The sequence below is a fragment of the Cyprinus carpio genome, chromosome A23, assembly GCF_018340385.1.
Source record: "Cyprinus carpio isolate SPL01 chromosome A23, ASM1834038v1, whole genome shotgun sequence".
NCBI classification, from domain to species: Eukaryota; Metazoa; Chordata; class Actinopteri; order Cypriniformes; family Cyprinidae; genus Cyprinus; species Cyprinus carpio.
This window is the reverse complement of record NC_056594.1, coordinates 4,354,505-4,376,351: the sequence shown is the minus strand read 5'-3', so window position 1 is coordinate 4,376,351 and position 21,847 is coordinate 4,354,505. Positions and strand designations below refer to the sequence as shown.

Here is a 21,847-nt window from a genome sequence, read left to right as displayed (position 1 = left end):
TAAAAATAACAACATGTAAAACAGACAGAGTTCGGAAAATGTATGTTTCTGTCGATGGATACGCATTCTGGCTTCCCAATACATTACAACAACAGCGATGAACAAAAACATGGTCACCAGTCACTCTTTGTAAATTTTGTTCAATGCGCTTGCAGTATACTCTAATATGACCGGTCATTTTATGCCATCATCACCTGGGTGATGATAGCACACATGCACAGGTGAGACCTGAACAGCATGCATTGCTTTCTGTGTTTAAACTAAACTCATTTAAGCCTTGCCAGTTTCAACATTCAAGAGCCTAAAAAACCTGAGGTCTGTGTTTTTGATGTTAATCAAACAACAAAAGACAAGGAAATCACTGACTGATCTTGATTGAATAGCTGTTTAGTTTGAGTAGCTTTTTTTTAAATAATATTTTTTATTTATAAAGGATGCATTAAATTGATCAAAAGTGACAGTAAAAAGCTTAATAATGTTACAAAAGTTTTAGATTTTAAATAAATACTGTTCTTCTGAACCTTCTCTTCATTAAAGCATCTTTAAAAATGTATCACAGTTTCTAAAAAAAATTAATCAATTGTTTTCAACATTGATAATAATAATAATACTAATAATAATCTTTATTGAGCAGCAAATCAGCATATCTGAATGATTTCTGAAAGATTCTGGAGTAATGATGCTGAAAATTCAGCTTTGCGTTACAGAAATAAATGACATTACAAAATATATTGAAATAGAAAGGATTTACTTTAAACTGTGATAATATTTCACAATATTACTGTATTTTTGATCAAATTAATGCAGCCTTGTTGAGTATAAGATACTTCTTCCAACATACATCTTTTGAACAGTAGTGTCATTAATCAATGTAATTAAAGCAAATTCATCATTCATCTCTAAATAATGACCGGTTGATCAAAATATCAGTATATCACTAAAACAAACCCTTCTTCTGCTGGGAATTTATACAAAAGTTTCCATAAAAACTGAAAATTCTGTAATCCTCATCAAGCTTAGGTCTGTCTAACAGTGCTGTCATCTGAAAACAGAGAGATGATAATCCTAAAATAGACCAAAGGCCTGTTTCAAACACACGTATGCACAAAACTCTACACTTCTGATGTAGTCTATGCTCTAAGACCTCTAGATTATAAACAGCTGCATCTTTAAGCTGACATTTAATCAAATTCAGCAACTGCACCTGATTCAATTTGTTCCAAATAAATCACCACAATTAAATCAACATGTGTTCTAGGTGAAACATCTTCAAATATGCAGTCCACATGAAATTTGGGTGCATAAACATTGTTAACATTAATACATTCCTTTAGAAATAAAGCCTACATACTATGCTGAAATTACACTCCACAATAAAGGTTCTTCAATTGTTCTTTACAATAGATTAGGTTTAGCAAAGGCTCTTGAATCAATAATAACTGATATACTTGTTGAGCAATTGCTACCCAGCTAACAGAATTTTGTTATAAGAATGTTCTCCAAATATTCAGTGTTGGTTATAGGAACATAAAAATGTCCAGTTAGAGGATAGATATTCCTCAAACAAAAGTTCAACATTATTTGTAACGTTCCAAGAACATAAAAATGTCCAGTTTCCTTAATGTTAGTATAATGTTATTTAAAGGTTAGTAAGATGTTCCTGAAACTTTCTTTCAATCATTCAAACACCTGTTGTAAACAAGCACTGGAAGAAAGAGAAATAATAATAATTTTCTTTAGCCACAGCCTTAGATGAACTGAAGATAAAATACATTAAATCTCTCAAGATCTGATAAAACAACTTCACAGTATTACTGACCAGATTTACTTTATTTCTGTCACACGTCTACAGAAGTTCTTATTGAGAATTAACAGAGGTTTAGATGTTGAAGTCTTATTGAAAATGTTTTGTTTGCGTCCATCATGGAGATCAGTGTTTGCTTTAGTTGGGCTCTTATTTGCCTATTATTAAAATAGAAATGTTGATTTGCTCTATCAATACAGAAATGTTTTCTGAAAACACCTACAATTGCTGCAAAAAAAAGCAACTCAGTAAAAGTCAAGGGTCAAGAGCCCAACTAAATCAAACACTGAACTCCATGATGGTGACTTTAAACAAAACGTTTTCAACAAGAGGTCAACATCTAAACTTCTGTTAATTCTCAATAAGAACTTCTGTAGACGTGTGACAGAAATAAAGTCAATCTGGTTAGTAATACTGTAAGTGAAGCTGGTAATGCTGTTTGTGAAGTTGTTTTATCAGATCTTGAGAGATTTAATGTCTTTTATATTCAGGTCATCTAAGGCTGTGTCTAAAGAAAGTTGTACTTTGTGTTCTTATTTCTCTATCTTCCAGTGCTTGTTCACAACAGGTGTTTGAATGATTGAAATAATGTTTCAGGAACATCTTACTAACCTTTAAATAACATTCTACTTACATTAAGGAAACTGGATATTTTTATGTTTTAAATATCAAAATTAAGTTGAAAGAACGATTGAGGAACATCATACCTTTTAAAAACGTTCCTCTAACATCAAGAAAACCGGAAATTTTTTATGTTCCTAGAACCAACACTGAATGTTTGGAGAATGTTCTTGTAACAAAATTGTGTTAGCTGGGTAGGTGTTTTCTGGGTGTTTTTAGGCTATTCTGAGTAAAATCAACCCTTGCAAGCTACAAGCATTGTCTTTGGAGCTTAAAAGGTGGTTCTATTGCATCAGCTTGTAAAACACATTTTGTAAACTTTATATTTAATATACTTAGATTTAGATTTACCCTTGGTCTGAATTATAAGAAAATTAACAAATCAGACTTTATGAAATATTGCATAGAGAGGCACAAAAATACACTGATTTAAAATATATACTGATATACATTAGGTCACAAATTTGACTCTTGCTTTGAACTGCAAAATAAGTAAATTTTATATTTTTGAAAGTAGTTTATGATGTGCATGCTAGGCTAGTATTTTTATGCATGAGGGTCATTTTAGGGCATCTCATATTGGACAAAAGGTCACTATTGGGCACTTTCAGATTGTGAACATAACGTAAAAAAACATAACCGATCATTTAGATTAATATTAAAGCCTATGCAAAATGAGAGTGATAATGAGAGTGCCAACAACTCACCAGTATTGAGGTCATCACAGCATACTTCTATTGAGTCAGAGGAACAGTCACTGAAGTCATCCAGAGATATGTCCTCCTGAATCTGCAGTCTTTATAAAACAAAATAAATAAATAAATAAAATAAAAGTTAATTAGACACCATGCTTGCTCATAACCAAAAACCCAATTGGAAACGTGTACCAAACATTCACTAAACATCAGCCTAGAAGTTCAGACATGGCATAATTCTTAGTATTTTTCACTAACTGTTAACAATCTAGCAATAACAATCTGAAAATAATCAATGTTCAGTGCTATTTTCAAACAGCAGCTTTGGTTTATATTCAGTTAGGCTATCATGGCAGTCGCCCTGATGCTAGTGTATCCCGTGCCCATCGGGTGTCCACTGCACTGATTCATTAGAGCAGATAATTCAGAGAGTGTCCGTGCTGGCAGGAGAAGCTTTTTAAGCATCTACTCTGCTCAAGAATTCCCAGCAGGCATACAGAGAGCAGGAGCGACACAGTCTATGAGAGTGGGACAGAAACATAAACTGCATGACTGATTTGGCGCTGGAAAGATTATGAGGGGAAAAGGAGGCTAATCTATCAGCGTAAATGATGGACTGTCATATTTGTCAAAACTGGAGAAAATGTGGAGAAAAAGGGTGAGAGAGACCAAAAAGAGAGATTGAGCTGGGCACAGACATATGTGAGGACAGACAGAAGAAAGTCAAATTGTCGCAATAGAACTGAATTGCTAGAAAAGTAACAAACCATGTAATAAAATAAATGTGCAGCAGTTAAAACATGTTAAGACATTTTGGAAAACACTTGAAACACTATAAAATATAGCCTAAAAAAAGTTTTATTCAGTTTATTGCACACTAGCGTGGTAGAATGAAACAGTGCATTTTGAATTCAGTTTCTGCAAGATTAGAATTTATACAGTTCATCATTACAAAAATAAATAAATAAATAGGTTACTCAAACTGTTGTTTCAAATAATTTATTTATTTATTTTTTTTTTTTATTTAGACGTTTCACGCTTGAAAGTTGTAACCCAGGATAATTTATTAAAAACAGAACCTAATGTGTAATCCTGGTTTATCTTGAGTGAATTTGATCTATCCTAATTTAATTAAGCATAAGGAGTCAAGTTTTGAGACACTGTACTTTTTGTAAAACCTGGTTTAATGCTTTTATTTGCATAGTTACATGGTTAACAATAACCATGAATCTGACTCCAGTTAATGTAAAGACGATTCTTAACCCGGGTTTATAAGTGAACTCTCAGAAAAACTGTACTTTTTGAGATACAACAAGCGATTTTGTATCTAATTCACACCTAAAAGGTTTACAGTAGTACCTTAAAGGTACATATTATTAATTTAAGGTACTAATATCCATCTTTTAGCGGTAGATAAGGTCCCTTTAAGGTTACTTCCCCAGTTACAACCTGTTAGCATTTCTAAACTTTTTTTTTGACTGTGGCACGTATTCCCTTTTAAAATCACCCTTTTAAAAATTGTGAAACTTTGTTTAACCCAGGGGTAAAAGCACCATTAATGTGTTAGCCCAGTGTTAAGCACAGTGTGAAAAGAATTTAAGTGTGGTACACCTACTATATGAAACTTCCTTGATGTGAAAACCAGCAAAGCTAGTCAAGGTGCTGATGGCTTAGATGGATTAAATAGCAAGCTAAAAAGGTGCTGGTGAAAAGCATTAACTATGCTGGTCCACAATAAACTAAATCTGCACTAACCAAAATACACTGACTTGGCGTCCATTTCCCAAAGCATTGACCCAACTAACTAATGTCCAGCTATGATCATAAGTTCTGTCGTTACTAACAACGATTGAGCATTTTCTGAAACTGTCGTTCCAAGGAACATTCACAAACAACATCACAAACTTGTGTGGTTGGAACATTTCTCAACCTGTGGTTAAAATAATAGCTTCTTGTTAATTTCACCGGTTAAATAGTTGTATGGGAAATGCACCCCTGCTCTTTTCTAGTCCTGGTCTAAGCTAATCTCTTAATCATAGTAGTGCTACAATCCTTCAGTACATTTTCCATAACTTACCTGTATCTGAAAGGTGCCACAGCAGCCATATTGACCTTCGGTGACTGTTTGACTTTGAGCATCTCAACACAGGTTTCCTGCTTCGGGACTGCAGTAGTCTCGGGTGGTGGTTTTTGTGAGACCTCCGGGCTGAGGTCATCTGGGGTGCACATCTCCTCATCTGAAAAACTACTAGAGGCACTGTTCTTTAGGGACACTCTCTCTCGACTGACTATGAGGAGACCTGTATCTACATTAGTGGCTTCTGTACCAGGCCTCAAGTTTTTGTTACTAAATCTGAATGAAGGGATTCCCATCTTGCTGTGACTGCTTCCAGAAGCAGCGCTCTCATCATTGCATTTGAGTTCTTCTGAGATCAAACTGTTATCGTTGTCTATTCTTCCCATCTGAGAACGAAAGATTCTACTCTGGAAGTTCTTGTTGCCATTGTACCGAAGGTCAAGCAAACTCTTGGAACCATCCAGAGCACCCCTCGAAAGTGGGGAGTCTTTCCGTCGAACTTGTGGACTGCTGTGGGCTGATCTAGAGTCTTTGGTCTGAGTTTGAGGACTGGTGGAAGAACGTTGACTAGGTGGACTGCCTCTTAGCAGATGCTGGTTTCTGAGGGTGGCATCCTTCAGCACATCTCTGGAGGAGTTAGTGGTAGGGCTGCTGCTACAGGAGGTTTTGTTGCTAACGGGGACATGTGTGGACGGTCTCGGAAGGCCACTACTGATGATCTTGGGCTCAGGTTGCGGGGATGGGAGTCTGTTCCTGGGCAGGGGAATGGCAGAGCCCGGCTGGGCTCGTGGAAGACTCTTCACATTCACTCCCCCACTCATGGTGGCACCAAATCAGAAGCTGAGAAAAAAAGGGAACACACACCATTAGAACCTAAGAACCAGTGCTTGTTGATGAACTGCAGGCACACTCATTCCCTTGTGTCCTCTCCATAGCCATTGGTTTGTTGACGGAAAACCCTTCAACACAAATTCAAGCTGAGAGATAACCAATATAAAGGAGAACATGTAAGCCACTGGTTATGGGTTTGTACAGTACTGGATGTCTGATATGCTTTTTCTGGATCCATTTAGAAGTTACAATGGTTTGAAGTACCATTTCAAACAAACATCTGCAGCTCTATATAGTTCAACAATATGAACAATATGAAAACAAAACTGTAACCGTTTTCTGAATGTGTATTACAATTGAACAATCTGTTTGGCTTAAAGTGAGGGACTAAGAGTTATTTTTCTCATGTACTCTAAAGAGGTGAAAAATCTTTACATTTCCTGAATAAAATGTTAAACTATACCAGCCAAAGCTTTAATAGCTTACAGGGTTTCTCTAAGGGGGTTCACAACTTTTAGGGGCTCATGATGAAACTGCAGGGGTTTCTCGAGATAACCAGATTTCCAAGTAACAGAAATGCCAATGCTGAACTGAAAGTGAAAGGAATTGCTCTTAGCAGGTGGAAATGGTGGATTGTGGATGAAATTCCATCCATATTTGCCTGGTTATGATAACTCTTTTTGTGTAAGCATCAATGCTTACAAAATCACAGTAACAACTATATAAGATCTTTCAGTTGATAAAAAAAAGCCTAGGAACCCCTAACCAAAGAGTCTCAAAGAAAGAGAAATGAAGTCACTATAGAAGCTCAGAGAGACTACTCTATTTAAATGGTACTCCCAAATACATTCCCACGTGTTGCATTTTAACGCAAATGACACTGGCTGTTCAACCAAATCTGGGAAAATCTCTTCAAGAGCTTCTCTAAGCAAATCCTGCCAAGGGGGAAGGATTTGGCACATGTGGTTAAGAGTCTTGTGAAATAATACAGGAGAAAGGACAGTCGTTATTTGAAATACTTGCTTTAGAATCAAAACAGGTGATTATATCAGTCTCATTTTGTTAAGCCAACAAAACTCTTCCCAAATACTGTAAAGCTCCATCTGGTCACCCAAATAAATCTAATAGCAATAGCAATGCAGAGATTCACAGTGGTTCAGTCACAGACCTTTAAACCCCTGCCAGCTCTGTTATTTTGGCAGATATATCTGCCATTCAGTGCCCAAATGTCCTAAAGGCTTTCATCCCAGCCCACAGACTGGCCTAGATGGCCAACCCTCACTGTTTACTAACAGTCCCATGGTAACTATTGACCTTCGAATGTACAGGCAAAACTCAATCTATCAGAACCAGGGCCCTGCAAACAACAGGCAGTAATGCTTCCTGGCAAATCAGAATCAGAGCAAGTGTTACGATTCAGAGACTGTGGGACACCCCACGAGTGGTGGGATGCAAGCAGAGTCATCTGAGGCCTGAATTCAAGTCACAAACCTCACAACAAATTTCACATTGAAGAAAGGACGCAATTCAATAGCCTTGATTTAAACGGTTTACATATTTTCAGTTGTTGAACATTAGACTTGGGAATGTTCAGTTTTCCCTGAGAGATCTGACTGTGACGGAATTAAACAAGAAAATAACTTCAAGTACAGAGAGGCAGTAAAGATATTTCTCGCTTAATCTACTTTTATCCATGTCTTTTTAAAAATTACGCAATATTTAGCCACAAAACTAACCAATTACATTTGTCTAATCAACAAGCATAAAAAGCATAAAAGTTAACTTGTCTGTTTTTAATTAGTTAACTGACTAAGAATTTTAAATCAAAATTTTAAATCAAAACTAAATCTATTCAAATGTTTGTTTGTTTTTTGTGAACTGAAATAAAGATGAAGTAAAACATAAATAGATGAAAAACTTAAAGTATTTAAATGCAAATTAGAAATGTTGCATTTGAAGTAAATTGAAGTAATAAATTAAAACTAAAACTAGAAATAAAATGAATTAAACCTTGAGAATAAAAAAATAAATCTAATAAAAAGCACATTCAATTACTATAATGTAACTAGTTTAATGAATTAGTATAATAAATAGAATAATGAAGCATAGTATAAAGTGTATTATAAATAATCATAAAATATCACCGGTATATATCTCAGTAAAGTTAATATAAAAGTTTTATATTAACCCTATATATATATATTTTTTTTTACTGTCCTTCAAATTAAAATGTCTGTCATATTTTTGCTATATTTGCTGGTTAACAAATAAACAATAAAAGAGTATTTTTTATAAATGTCAGGTTAGGTCAAGTTGTCACAATTTTGGCATGTTGTCACAAGATGTCTTTTTTTCAGGTCTGTAACAGTGAACATACCAAACTGTTTTTTTTTTTTTTTTTTTTTTTAATAGACAAGACTTCAAGGAATTCCTTCCTATGGTATACAGAAATGGAGTTTTGTAAAATAAGCATTTAAAATTTTCACTAGACTGAAAAGTGTGACAACTACCCCCAGTGTCCACTGTTTCTACAACTAGACTAACAGGAGCAGAGAACGTCTGATAAAACACAGCAAAATTCCATCACAGCCTTTTTCAAATTCTGCTCTAATGTAGTTAGGGTTGCTTTCACCCATAGTACTGTCACAGCAGGATAAGATCAAGCCAAATAAAATAGAATAATGAGAAAGATTTCACAAATACACTGACACAAATCTAATAAATCGAATTGAATCTAATAAATAAATACTGGAGAAAATTAGCTTTCTGTAAATCCATTAAAAGACAGGGTGTAATAGTCCATTTCTCATAGTATGTATCTTAGACTGTATGAGGTTTCATTTAGCATTTGATAAGCAATAGAACTCAAATACATCAATTTTTTTTAATATTTTAAAGTACATGATTTAGCACAACTATAGATCAATTGCTTATAATGACTTTAGAAGACAACATGTACTAAAATCCACTCCAATAAACAGTTTCAGCAGAATGAAACAAATACAAAAATTTAACATTGCATCTAGGTAAGTGGACAAGTCAGTCTTATAGATGCACATATTACAAAAACAAATCATAAGCAAAGTGGCTTCTCAAAAATCACCAAAACAATTGAACAGAGAACAGATACAATATCACAAATTGTCATTTTTACCTGAGCATCCGTCCTGACTTTGGCCTAGAGCAAACTAACCCGATGTTCCTAATGTTTCATGAGCTTGTGCTGGAGTAAAGAGAGGCGAATAGAGAGAAGAGGAGATAGTGTGTCTACCATGTGAGTTCTACAGTCACATGATGCTCAAATCTCAGACTAAGAAGTTTGTTTTTGCCGATTAAAGCATTAACAGATTGGCCTTTGAAAGCAGTTACTGGTTTCTATAGTGTTATATAACCAAATAAAGGCTGATTGTCCAGAAAACCATTACAAATGTTCACCATAGTATTCGTATGGCAAAAATAGTTGCTACAGTTATTATGACTTCTGCAAAATGATTATACATTAATGTTGGATGTTATACTCTCAGAATCCTTCTGTCATTTTAAGTCATTTTTTAATAATAATAATGATGGTGAACGAATGAAGTGTTTAAACAATTCTAGCATGTATAATTTAAGGCTGTCAAGCAATTAAAATTTAATCTAATAAATTACATAATGTGCACATTAAAGTAAATTATTCAAAAATTAATTACTTATCAGTTTGGGCTAAGAAATTACCCCCCAAAAGATCAATTAAATTCATCATTGTGTTAAATGAGAAAGGCAGTAAATAGACAATACAAAAAAAAGTGCATTAACGCATTTAAAAAAATTAATGAATAAAACGATACCCCAAATATGAAATAAAAACCAACAGTAGGTGGCGTCAAGTCACTCTGTGCATTTGAAATCGTGTACTATCTGAGTAGTTTTGAATTTGAACTTACTTTGCAACCGTTAAAAACTATGTTCTGTATAGTGAATGAATATGGGTATTATTTCATAGCGAATTCCAAACGGCTTTTTTTGCACCCTTGAACGGCATTTTGAGAAGGGGACACCATTTGTAGGGACGTTCCAAACAAAAGTGAACAACTGAATCCTTTCAAGAAGGGCCCTTCCAGAAGTCTATTCGCGAAGGGAACATGTGATGGTCACTTCAGGGAGGTGATTTCCATTTGTGATCACGTGATCTTGGGTCACAAGTCCTGTACGAGTTGGTTTCGACTTTTCATACAAATGTAAGTAGAATAATTAAATATGTCTTTATTTTAATGTAATACAAAATATTTTTTGTCAGTGACAGAAATATCACTTAAGAAGGTTAAGAGGTAGTGTAAGCTAGTTTAGTCTGAAAATGTTTAATAGTAAATGAGACAATTAGATTTCCAAATAAGTGTTCCAAATGCTTAAACCCAAAGTATTCTTTGTTTTTGTACACGTACGCTAGCGTATACGTACAGTCGAACACGTAGCCTTTCAAAGTATACTCCGTTTGATAGTGTGCGTGAACACAGGCGGGCGACACATGTGCTCTAGAAAGCTTCATCTTTGTCCAGCGTCTGATGTATATTTCTCCAGGAGTTCTGACTGATAAAAATGTCTTTGTACTCTTTTAAACTAAAGTTGCGTCTCTCTCATAACCCTCTCACACAAGTGTTTGTCAATGTGGGCGTCTGTTGTTGTTGCAGTCTCCACGATTTTGTTGTTGTTGTTCCATCTCTTAAGTTTAGTTTTCTACTGTGAACCAACGACCCGGGCCAGTGCTGCCATCTTGTGGAACAACTGAATAGTGCAAAACCAAGTCAATGCCCATGTGTGAACTAAGTAAGCATGGTCACAAAAATTGGATGGTGCACATACAGTAAGTGCATACTATTTTGGTGATGAAATCTGCATCATTCAAACTGTACACGGACCCTTGTGTACACCTAAAAACCAAAGTGTACCTTGGCCTTTTCACAAGAAAGAAATGCTCTACACCCTTCAAAGAACTCACTTCAAGGCCTCTGCCCTTCAAAGGGAGTAGATCATAGGGATACTCACTTTCATTTGGAATTCGCCCTCGGATGTAGTACATCCACCATGTTGTCCTTGTCATGTGACCTGCCAGCACCAATTGTGTCACATCACTTACATTCATAAATCCTCTCCTGTGGACTCATGGGATAGTAAAGTATCCATCAGAATCGCACTTCAGAATCTCACAGAAAGTAGTAGGTCATCCGGTTACTTTTCACCTACTGTTGTTTGAATACTATGAATTTGGACAAGCTACTCTTTTGGCATACTGTAGCTTGTCCAAAGTAATTGCTGTGATATTGCTAAACTGTATAATATGATGTAAATATAAGACATATCTTGAATTTTAGAGGCATATAACTGCTTTATATAGGCTACATCACACAGTCAGTCATCCTGCATCGTGTTCGTCAGCACCTGCATGCAATGTAAGTTAACAGGTGCACTAAATGTGCTATTAATTTTATCACATTATTATTATTATTATTATTTTCAGAATTACCCGGTACCTAACAAAAATTTGATAGCCCTAGTATAATTGTGCTAGATTAAATGAAAAACCCCTAAAAACTGTAAAGCCAAAGACACATACAATATATACAGACACTGATGTGGCATATTCCCTCAAAATGGAGCTAGATGACAGGTGTAATATTGACTCTGCTTGACAGGCAGAAATGTGGGTCATCACAGTCCAGATTAATGACGGTTCAAGGCTGTTCTAAGCAATGTTTGTATCATATTATAACATTGTAAATATGATTCATTGGCATTTATCATTACTCAAGCACAGCCAAGCTTTTGACAATGAGTATGAAGTCTGGACCAATTTGCAGCTCATTCTGGCTATGAATCGCCCACACTGACAGGAAGAGTGTGTCTGACCGACATGAAAAGTGGTCAATTACAGTTTTCACCAGCGCTGAATTACCCCTTTCAGAATCCCGGACGTAAGCAGTAGGTTATCCAGATAGGTACTTTTTGCCTACTGTTTTTTGAAAATGATGTACACTCACCAACCACTTTATTAGGTACACCTGTTCAACTGCTTATTAACGCAAATATCTAATCAGCCAATCACATGGCAGCAACTTAGTGCATTTAGGCATGTAGATGTTTTCAAGACAATCTGCTGAAGTTTGAACCAAACATAAGAATGGGTGAATTTCAGGTCGCATTTACAGTACACTGCAGTTCTTGATGCCCAATTCCGATTTGTTGACTATATATATATTTTTTTTCTGATGACCAGCTTACATCTTCTTTTAAAAGTGACCCATATCTGATATCAGCATTTACACTATACGCTCGTTGAAACAACCTAGGGTAGATGTACTGACAGGTTGCCAGGTCTGAGAAACAAAACCAGTCCAGTTGCAATTCAAAACTAGGCCAATCACAGTTTTCCACAGTTTTCTCAAGGAGAGATCGCTTTAACCTACGGACTAAAAAACAACCCCAGGCAACAGTGTGAAGTAAGCCCAATTCAAATGATATGTATTGACATCTTTCTGCGGTTGAAACAAGATACTTTCTGATGTTCATTCATGTTTATTTCATGCTATAACTAGAAAAGAGGAAGATATGATCAGTTCTCGTATAACTACAGCAATCAGTCACAATACATTAAAGAGCCACAAAACGGTATTTATTGTTTGAATTTCTTTGAAAAAATTTTGAAAGCTGAGACTTTGTTTCATACTAAACATAACCTGCTCTGTCTTGTCTGTTGCCGTTGTCAGTGTCCTCTTTGCTCCGTGATGTATTTTTTACTGCGTGAGAACATAATGTCATGCCATGGCTGGTCGGACATAGCAACAGTAACTAAGTGGGTTGGGTCTTTGAGAAGGGTCAGCTGGGTCACTTGGACCATGTAATGTAAATGTGGCCAAAATGACTTTGTACGTGACATGGATGTTGGTGCCAGATGGGCTGGTCTGAGTATTTCAGAAACTGCTGATCCATTGGGATTTTCCCACACAACCATCCCTAAGCCTTACAGAGAATGATCCGAAAAAGAGAAAATATCCAGTCAGTGCCAATTCTGCAGGCAAAAATGCCTTGTTGATTCCAGAGGTCAGAGGAGAGCTGATAGAAAGGCAACAGTAACTCAAATAACAACTTGCTACAACCGAGGTTTGCAGAGGAGCATCTCTGAATGCACAACGTTGAGTTGAGCAGAAGACACACACCAGGTGCCACTCCTGTCAACTACAATGCACACAAGCTCACCAAAATTGAATAGAAGATTGGGAAAAGGTTACCTGGGCTGATGAGTGTTGTTTTCTGCTGCAACGTTCAGATGGCAGGGTCAGAATTTAGTGGAAACAACATGAAAGCATGGATCCATCCAGCCTTGTATTATTGGTTCAGGTGGTGAGTACCAATTGAGCGTTGTTTAAATGCCACGGCCTACCTGACTATTGTCCATTCAAAAGGGGGTCTAACCCAGTACTAGCACGGTGTACCTAATAAAGTGGCCGGTAAGTGTATTTTGGTGTACTGCTTTTTGTATACTACTTTATATAGTAAAGAAGTAAGCATCTTTGGATGCATCATGGGTATGATACCAACACTAAAGTTAGGATTCACCCACCCATTTTGCTATTTCCATGAATTACCGGTTCCATGTATCAGTTCCTTTAAAAGCAGCAGCTGAACTGTTAATACCTATTATCACAGAGAAGAGCTGCAGTTTAATTGCCACTAAGAAGCATCATTTATTTGGGCCTTCATATACACCAAACTCTATATTAGTCAAACCCTCAGCAGTACCACGCTTGAAAGGAAAATAACATATTGCTACTTTGCCTGAATGACTTTCTTACTCTGACAAGCCCCAAATAGTCCAAAATAGACAAAGTGATGGGATTGAGGACCTTTTATGTGCACGACATCTTTGGCTCATGACCTCTCTCAAATCAGTCCGTCATCTCTAAAGGAAAGGTTATTGAATCCAAGACAGACACCTTTGCGGGTCAGCTCAGAGGCTAATGTGGTGTGACTCTGTTTTCATGTTCTATAATATTTCAGTTCAGAAAGAGGAAGAGTGAGCCACACAGGTTGTGAATGGCCGGAAGACGGCCCATCCATATCCATCCTTTTCTTTGTTTTTTAATAATCCTATAAGTGTCAGGGGAGGTCTGGGGCTCTTCAGATGTCCTATAAATAATAATTAGTAGTGCAGCAGCAGCAGATGGGACCTCGCTTTGGTGTGTAATGCAATGGAAATTACGATTCAGAAGAAAGTCAATCAGACACATGCCTAAACACAAGGTATGACACAGTATGTACATAATTTTTTGTTCTATTTATTATTGTATGGTTGTAGCTAATATGCATGTTGTATTTTTATTTTATTTGTGATGGTAGCTAATATGTATATATATATATATATATATATATATATATATATATATATATATATATATATATATATATATATATATATATGATGTTAGCTAATATGTATGCTTTATTTTTGATTTATATATGATAGTAGTTAATGTTATATTTTTTGTTTTATTTTTATGTATGATTATAGCTAATGTGTATGTTTTATTCATGTTTTATTTTATGATGGCAGCTAATATGTTTGATTTGCTTTTATGTATCATGCTAACTATGTATGTCTTATTTTTATTTTATCATGCTAGCAAATATGTATCCACACATCAGCCTACACATACTCAACACCGGGTGCTGCTTAGACTAGTCTTACAACTTGTCTTGTGAGTCATCTAATTTTTTTCTTCAAGACAAAATTTTTTCAAGTCAGTTATATAAAAATATATACTGATCTGAATCTGAAAAGTAACTGCTAGTTGGTGAGACTAGTTGTTGACAGTCTTAGTAATTATGTTTATGTAAACAGTACCGGGAATAGAGACCTGTTTTTTTTAGCAAGCTAAGATGCTCATAAAGGTGAAAAGCACAGGATGTTTCACATGGAGTTTATCTCGGGCTGTGCTGACCTCACACCTGATGTCTATATCCTTATCACGAGTCAACACATGGACTGATTGGACTGTTGACATGGAGGCTGTCAGGCAAACAACATTCAAGGCTGACCTGCCTGCTAAACCCAACAGCAGACCCTTATTTACTCTGAGAGACCACATGAGAAAGTACATCTGCGATCTGCCCAGCACTGATTACAAAAGGAGAGACGGACAGGGTTTTAGCTCAGTTTGAATCTGTGTAAAGTCTGCCACCTACTGCTTGGCATAATAAGTGGCACAAAACAGAACAGTTTCATTTTCCAATTAATATCCAAACATGACACTCTAATTTTATGTCCATATGTTCCATAAAAGACAATATGAGTGTGACCACTAAACAGTGAGACTTCAGCACTTATCTAAAAGCACTGTGAGTCCACAAACCCTATTATCAAATGAAATTTTAATTTCAAGTGGGTCCTTGCTCCCTCTGGATGGCATAAAAACAAAACAGAATTAATAACATGGCCTTGTTCTGAATGAAAGTGCTAGTTAGGCAGCTATTTGTGGTAAATACACTGAAAAATTCAGCATGTTGCAGTGATTGTTGCTACAGTAAAACTGTAATCAGATTTATCTTAATTTAATTTAAATCATGTATTATGGTAACTAATATTTGTTTTACTTTATGTGTTTTGAGCATGATGTTAGCTAATGTGTATGTTTTTTTTTTTTTGCATTATGGTAGATAATATGTTTTTTAGTTTTTTATTTTATGTTTGGTAGCTAAAGCTTTATTTTTGTTGTATTTTATGTATGATTTTAGAAGTATGTTTTGTTTAATTTAATGCATGATGTAAGCTTATGTGTATGTTTTGTTTTTAATCTATGTATGAGGGTAGCTTATATCTACGTTTTATTTTATTGTTGTGTTTATTTTTGTTTATTTTTATTTTTATTTTATTTCATTTATGATGGTAGCTAATATTTACTTTTTACATGTGTTTTATTTTATGCATTTGTCTTAAATTTCCAATTTGATTTGTCTTAATTTACCCAAAGAACATTTTCTGAAACAAATTAACTGTGATTGTTGCTCATTAGTCAGCTGCCACATTTAAAACTTTTAACTTTCATTGTGGCTAACACATGTTCTGAATGTTCCTCCTACTTCCTTAAAACTGCGTGTTGTTTGACCAGTTAGATGAAGTGTGAGTAACACGGCAGACAATGAGCCGGTTAATCACAAACCAGTGTGTTTTCACTTGTTGAGTGACAGTGTGACTCATGAAGGCAAACACAATGGACGCCCGGTCAGTAGTCCCTCTCCCTTACACTCAGTTCACTTCAGTTCAGCACATCTGAAGAGACTCAGAATGAGCTCTGACCGCCTCTACTGCTGACTAGCGTGGTTAGGTATGCGTGTAATGAGAAAAGGTTAAAAAGGGTTGAGTCTTTCCCACATGTCCGCATCAGCTGGTCTGAAGTGCTTCTGCCACATCAGAGCAGCATTTGACCCTGTTACTCATCATTTAACCTTACTCTGTATCTGATGTTGCCACAATGTCATATACTTAATGCAAACAGCATGTGTGACAGAGCATATTCATTTAAAAAGGAAAGATACAAATATTTATACTTCAAAAAAAATCAATGGCTTATAACAAACAGATGTTACCACACAGCATCTCACTGTCAGGATATCAGTCAGCAATTGGAAATGATTGTTCTCAATCTGTTGCTTTTCCCTTCTGTGAAGAATTTGTACATTTAATCTTATCATCACAACAATACTTGAGAAAAATATAATATAGGGTAAGGGTTATAATATAATATAATATAATATAATATAATATAATATAATATAATATAATATAATATAATATAATATAATATAATATAATATGGCATTTTAAAAAATACATAAACCACTTGATTTGATTCCATTTCTACCCCCTTTCTCTCCTTTTATTGTAAACTATTTCTCATTATTGTTAATTTTGTAAATGAAGTTCTATACATTTATATATATATATATATATATATATATATATATATATATATATATATATATATATATATATATATATATATATATATATATATATATATATATGTATAAACAACATTGCCTGATTAATCAGTTTTTGCCATGTTTTCCCACCTTAGTTATTGGAATAAACCACTGTTGGTCTGTCGGTAATATTATATTATTTTATATTATATTATATTATATTATATTATATTTATTATATTATATTATATTATATTATATTATATTATATTATATTATTATATTATATTATAGCAGTTGTTATATTAGAAAGGCTGTGTCCAACCAAAATCTACATCTGTTTTTGGCACAAACTCATCTGTCATTATCTGACATTAGCCAAATTAGACAAATGCCAACATGACATGCCCTCAACCTCAAATAATATAAACAAAACTACTCAAAAGAAGATACGACCCAGTTCTGGACTACATTAATACAGATTTAGATGCAGATAAACATGGTTTGTGACCTCCATACTATGTATAATTGGCTACTGTGACCATGAAAGCAGAAAAATAAAACATTTATGAACCAAACCCTCAAACTCTAAAGACAAGCCGGTTGAGTTATTCAAAACAAGGCATCAGGATCTCAACCTCATTAAGCCTCAAATAAGTGTGTACTTAGCTACGAAGTCACCACATCACATTGTAAAGCACAAACGTGCATAACCAGTCAGATTCAGATGTAAGTTTTTTATAACTTCAGTATTTTAGCATATAGGATATAATGACACAGTCAAGCACAGTACAGCTTCTGCCAAACACATCCACAGTATCACAGCATCAGGCATCACTGCAATGAAAAGCCACACAATCACCTGCTGTGAATTTTTCAAACATACACTCTGTCCTGAGAAACTGTCATCATCTTCCCATACCACAGCGGCAATCATTCTCACACATTCAATAACTACAATTCAAATAATTGTCAGTGTAACGTCTCTTACCTTACGGCTTCACTGTACAGTACGTTTCTTTGTACTGCCGTTGAGAAGCGCGGGCTATGGATCCGTGTGCGATCCTAAGAAACAATAGGATGTGTTTTTTCCTGGATTACACTTGCATCCTTTGGCATGCTTTCACAATGAAACACAAAGTCCACTTGGAGGAAACAGGAAGTTTTCTCTAAGGGGCAGGGAAGCCCTCGGCCAATCAGTGGTTTTCAATTCTGTTAATGCGAGGAAGTCTTACTCATTCACAAAAGTTATTGAAAGCTGACCTAACTCTGAAGTCATATTCCTGAAATGAGACACAGTGACAGTGTCAAAACAATGTTCAAAAACCCAATATCATCCAGTTAAATGAAGCAGTTCAACTAAACGGATGCATTATGAAAGCATGGATCTCTGGGAGTAAACACACACGTACTCTCTGCAGTCCTCAAACCCACTGCCCTGTCGCACATGCTGGCTCACTAACAAGTGTCACACTGACTCATCGATCCTACATAGCACTGACTCAGAGTTACACTCATCACTCCTCCAAACACAGCCGAATGATGAAAAACTACGTCCACTTCTGGCACAAAGCGCTTCCTGTTTGGAATCCGAGCATCTCTGCTGCTTCTCTGCTACAGAGACTCAGCCTGAGGGTTGTATCTTGCCATCTCTCTCTCTCTCTCTCTCTCTCTCTCGATCACGTCACACCCCTCCTGCCGCAGTCCGCCTGCAGTCCAGATCCTCCACCCCCCCTCCCTTATCGCTCCCTCTTTCGCTTTTTCTCTCTCTATCTGCCAGTAAATGGACCCGTTGGCTGGGTTCCTGCTCGGCGTGAAATATAAGCTCTTTCCTACAGCAGTAGCTACCTGGAGCATTAGGAGAATGAAGCTATCAGACATGATAGGGTTGTGGGTGAAAGACTCTGATAAAGACTCCTGATTCTGCAAATACGACTGTGTGTGTGTGAGGGCTATAAAAGCAGTGGCAGAGTGATAAGGCTGTGAATAATTTAGACTATCCGAAGTGTGGGTTTTGAGGTTAAACGCTACTGCTTGGCTTTGACATCACTTATGTTATAAATATTGCTATTTTGTTCACACTTTAGTTGACATTAAATACTTTTGGGAAACTGACATGCTATAGACCTCATGCAGGGTGGCACCGTATTTCATTTCTGAGGGGAATGAAAACGAGGCTGTGAGGGACAGAAGTACATTGGTTTTCAAAGGATGCCAGTTGTTCAGCAGATAAAACATCCTTACAAAAGACTTCTAGTAGACAACAACTCCATAAAACATTACTGAGAGTTGTGAAAATGATGTGATAGGACCTTTATACAGTGCATGCCATTGTAAAGACTGTACGTCTATTCTTCAGACTTGTTTGAATTTGCATAAATCCACATAGAACTGATAAAATGTAAATGTGTGCACTGAATGCATCAATGTCAAATTCAATATGGCTTCTACTGAATAAAGGTCTACTCACACCAGGAATGATAACAATAACTAGCATCCACACCAAGGCACCATATTGCTTTGTTTATTAAAAGCATGCACTGGAATTATGTCGTCGGGTACTTGTGAGATGGATTCTGATTGGCGTTCAATGTTTTTATAGTTAATCAGCTTGAAAAAAGTGAAATCGTTTCTCTGTATCATTATCATTAAAGTTGTGGTGTGAACTCTGCTATTCTTTAAAATTTAGAATGATTTTTAAAAACTAAATTCATTGCTATCATTATAATTATCATTGGTGTGAACATTGGTTCAAACATAATGGTTTTTCCATTCCACTCTGCAACTTTACAACTGTTTTCTATGTAAGCACACTAGACATCTTTGACTGTTGAGCTTGCGTGTTCCACAGTGGCTCACGCGTGACATGGAAATCTAAAAATTGAATTGTTAAGGTAAAAGCAGAGTTATCTGAAGGCTTGTGGTTTCATTTAATAAATTAATTTTGATTGTCACCTACATTCTATAGCCTGATGTTTGCAGATGGCCATGAACAGTTTAGTGTAATAGACAAAGAACATATTAAGCTCTAGTTCTCATAATCAAAAACATTCTACAAGCTGCAGGATTTAATATTCAACATCTTCATTTTGAGAGTACACTGAACAACATATTTTCAACCTCATTAGCTTTGACACTCGTCTAACAAATAGGGAAGAATTAGCCCCTAGGGTGCGTAGCGTACAACTAACAGCCTCTTCATTTTGACATACTTGATATATCCACTTCAATCACTGTAATTTTAAATCAGAATCAAGTAAAAAGGTGCTAAAATAAGACCGGTCTTTTTTAAAGTGGGGAATAACAGTAATTTAGGTCTGTTTGATAGGGACAGGGTGTAAAAACCCAGGCATTGCTAACTAGCTGTTAGCGACAGAGGGGATGTTTTAATGAGGACCGCAGGAGACACAGCTGTTCTTGTAAATGGGCATCTTCTCCGTTTCATTGAGATGCGCGCTGAATAGGATGCAGGAAACACTAATTAAAGCAGTGGGTGATGAAAGTTTACAGAGAAACGGGCTGTCATTTCTAGCTGAGACTTGGGTACTTTATCAACATGCTAACTTGCAGGCGAAAGGTTAGAAAATACAAAATCACAACAATGCTTAACGCTGGTTATTAGCTTTCTGCTTAGATTAGAGAGTTTAGCAGAGAGCACTGTAAAACAAGAAAAAAAAAAGAAGAAAATGTGCAGTCGTTAAGAAAACTATTTTTACAAGATTTGCTAATTACAGGAATGGTACATCTGCTATCAATCTCAGCTGTGTTTATATTCATTCATAAATAGTGCATCAAGATTTTTTTGTGAATATCATAGTAGAAATTTCATTCTGTTCCTCACACAAAACTTCTGTATAGCTCACAATTGATATGGGACACTTTTATGAGATTTTTATAGTATTTTGTCCATCTCAGGTTCATTGAACAAATGAAAAACATTTTTGAAAAATTATATTAAGTTGTTTCTTGCATGATTTGCAACACGTTCAAAGTGAAACATCTAGTGAAAGACACTAAAAGTGCATTTGGTTTTGTCTAAAACAATGATTTAGTGTCTTTTATCTTCAGTTCATCTAAGGCTGTGGCTGAAGAAAGCTGTAGTTTGTGTTCTTATTTCTCTTTCTTTCAGTGCTTGTTCACAGCAGGTGTTTCCCAGTGATGTTCCCAGAACCAACACTGAATATTTGGAGAACGTTCTTGTAACAAAATTCTGTTAGCTGGGTTACTGCCACTAGTGTTCATGTCAGCTGGAAACTACAATGAATTACATGCATTTCTACGTTTTTGGAGTTAAGCAAAAATGTAGGTAGAGGCACACTGAGCCTGCATGAAAATAACTTAACATACAGTAAGCAAGAAAAACATAGGGGTTACAAAAAACATAAGCGTTATCAAAACATTTTGGGTGAACTATTTGTTTAAAGAAATTTCTTGTTTTAGAAACAAGAAAATGGATAAAAGCACAATGGAATGACAACTGGCCATAATAAAATACATTTTAGATTTAAATATTTTGATGAACTCAAATATACAGTATTTAGCTGTGCACAAACACCTACAGGAAAATAATGCACAATAGTAGTTTATGACTTCTTCATTGTTGGAGAGAGTGATTCACATGTTAATTCTGAGTCAGACAGACATGAGTAATATTATTATGCAGGAAAACATATCACTCAATAAATATGTGAAATACTGACAGATTTCTTTGTTTGAACAGATGGTGAAGGTCACTGACTGAATCCTTAGGGATTTAATAATAGATGCTGCACTCACTCATCACCCGAGACCAATTTATCCCAGAAAGTGCTTAGGTGACTCAGCAGCTGAGTAACTGATCCTGAAAAAATGGATCAAATTGAC

The 21,847-nt window shown here is 35.7% G+C and overlaps 1 protein-coding gene across 5 annotated transcripts in view; it reads right to left on the bottom strand.

The window, feature by feature from the left end:
- Nucleotides 1–18,608, bottom strand: part of LOC109064091 (neuron navigator 1-like) — a 124,538-nt gene extending 105,930 nt beyond the window's left edge. For 2 of the 5 annotated variants that reach the window (XM_042712696.1, XM_042712700.1), the window contains exons 1-3: nucleotides 17,976–18,608; nucleotides 5,198–6,037; nucleotides 3,133–3,221 (exon numbers count right to left, since the gene is read on the bottom strand). In XM_042712696.1, the coding sequence (XP_042568630.1) occupies nucleotides 3,133–3,221; nucleotides 5,198–6,018 (910 nt within the window). In that variant the 5' untranslated portion in view covers nucleotides 6,019–6,037; nucleotides 17,976–18,608. The remainder of the gene's footprint in view (nucleotides 1–3,132; nucleotides 3,222–5,197; nucleotides 6,038–17,975) is intronic. The other 3 variants (XM_042712697.1, XM_042712698.1, XM_042712699.1) reach the window with 2 other exon arrangements.
- Between the last annotated feature and the right edge of the window lie 3,239 nt (nucleotides 18,609–21,847).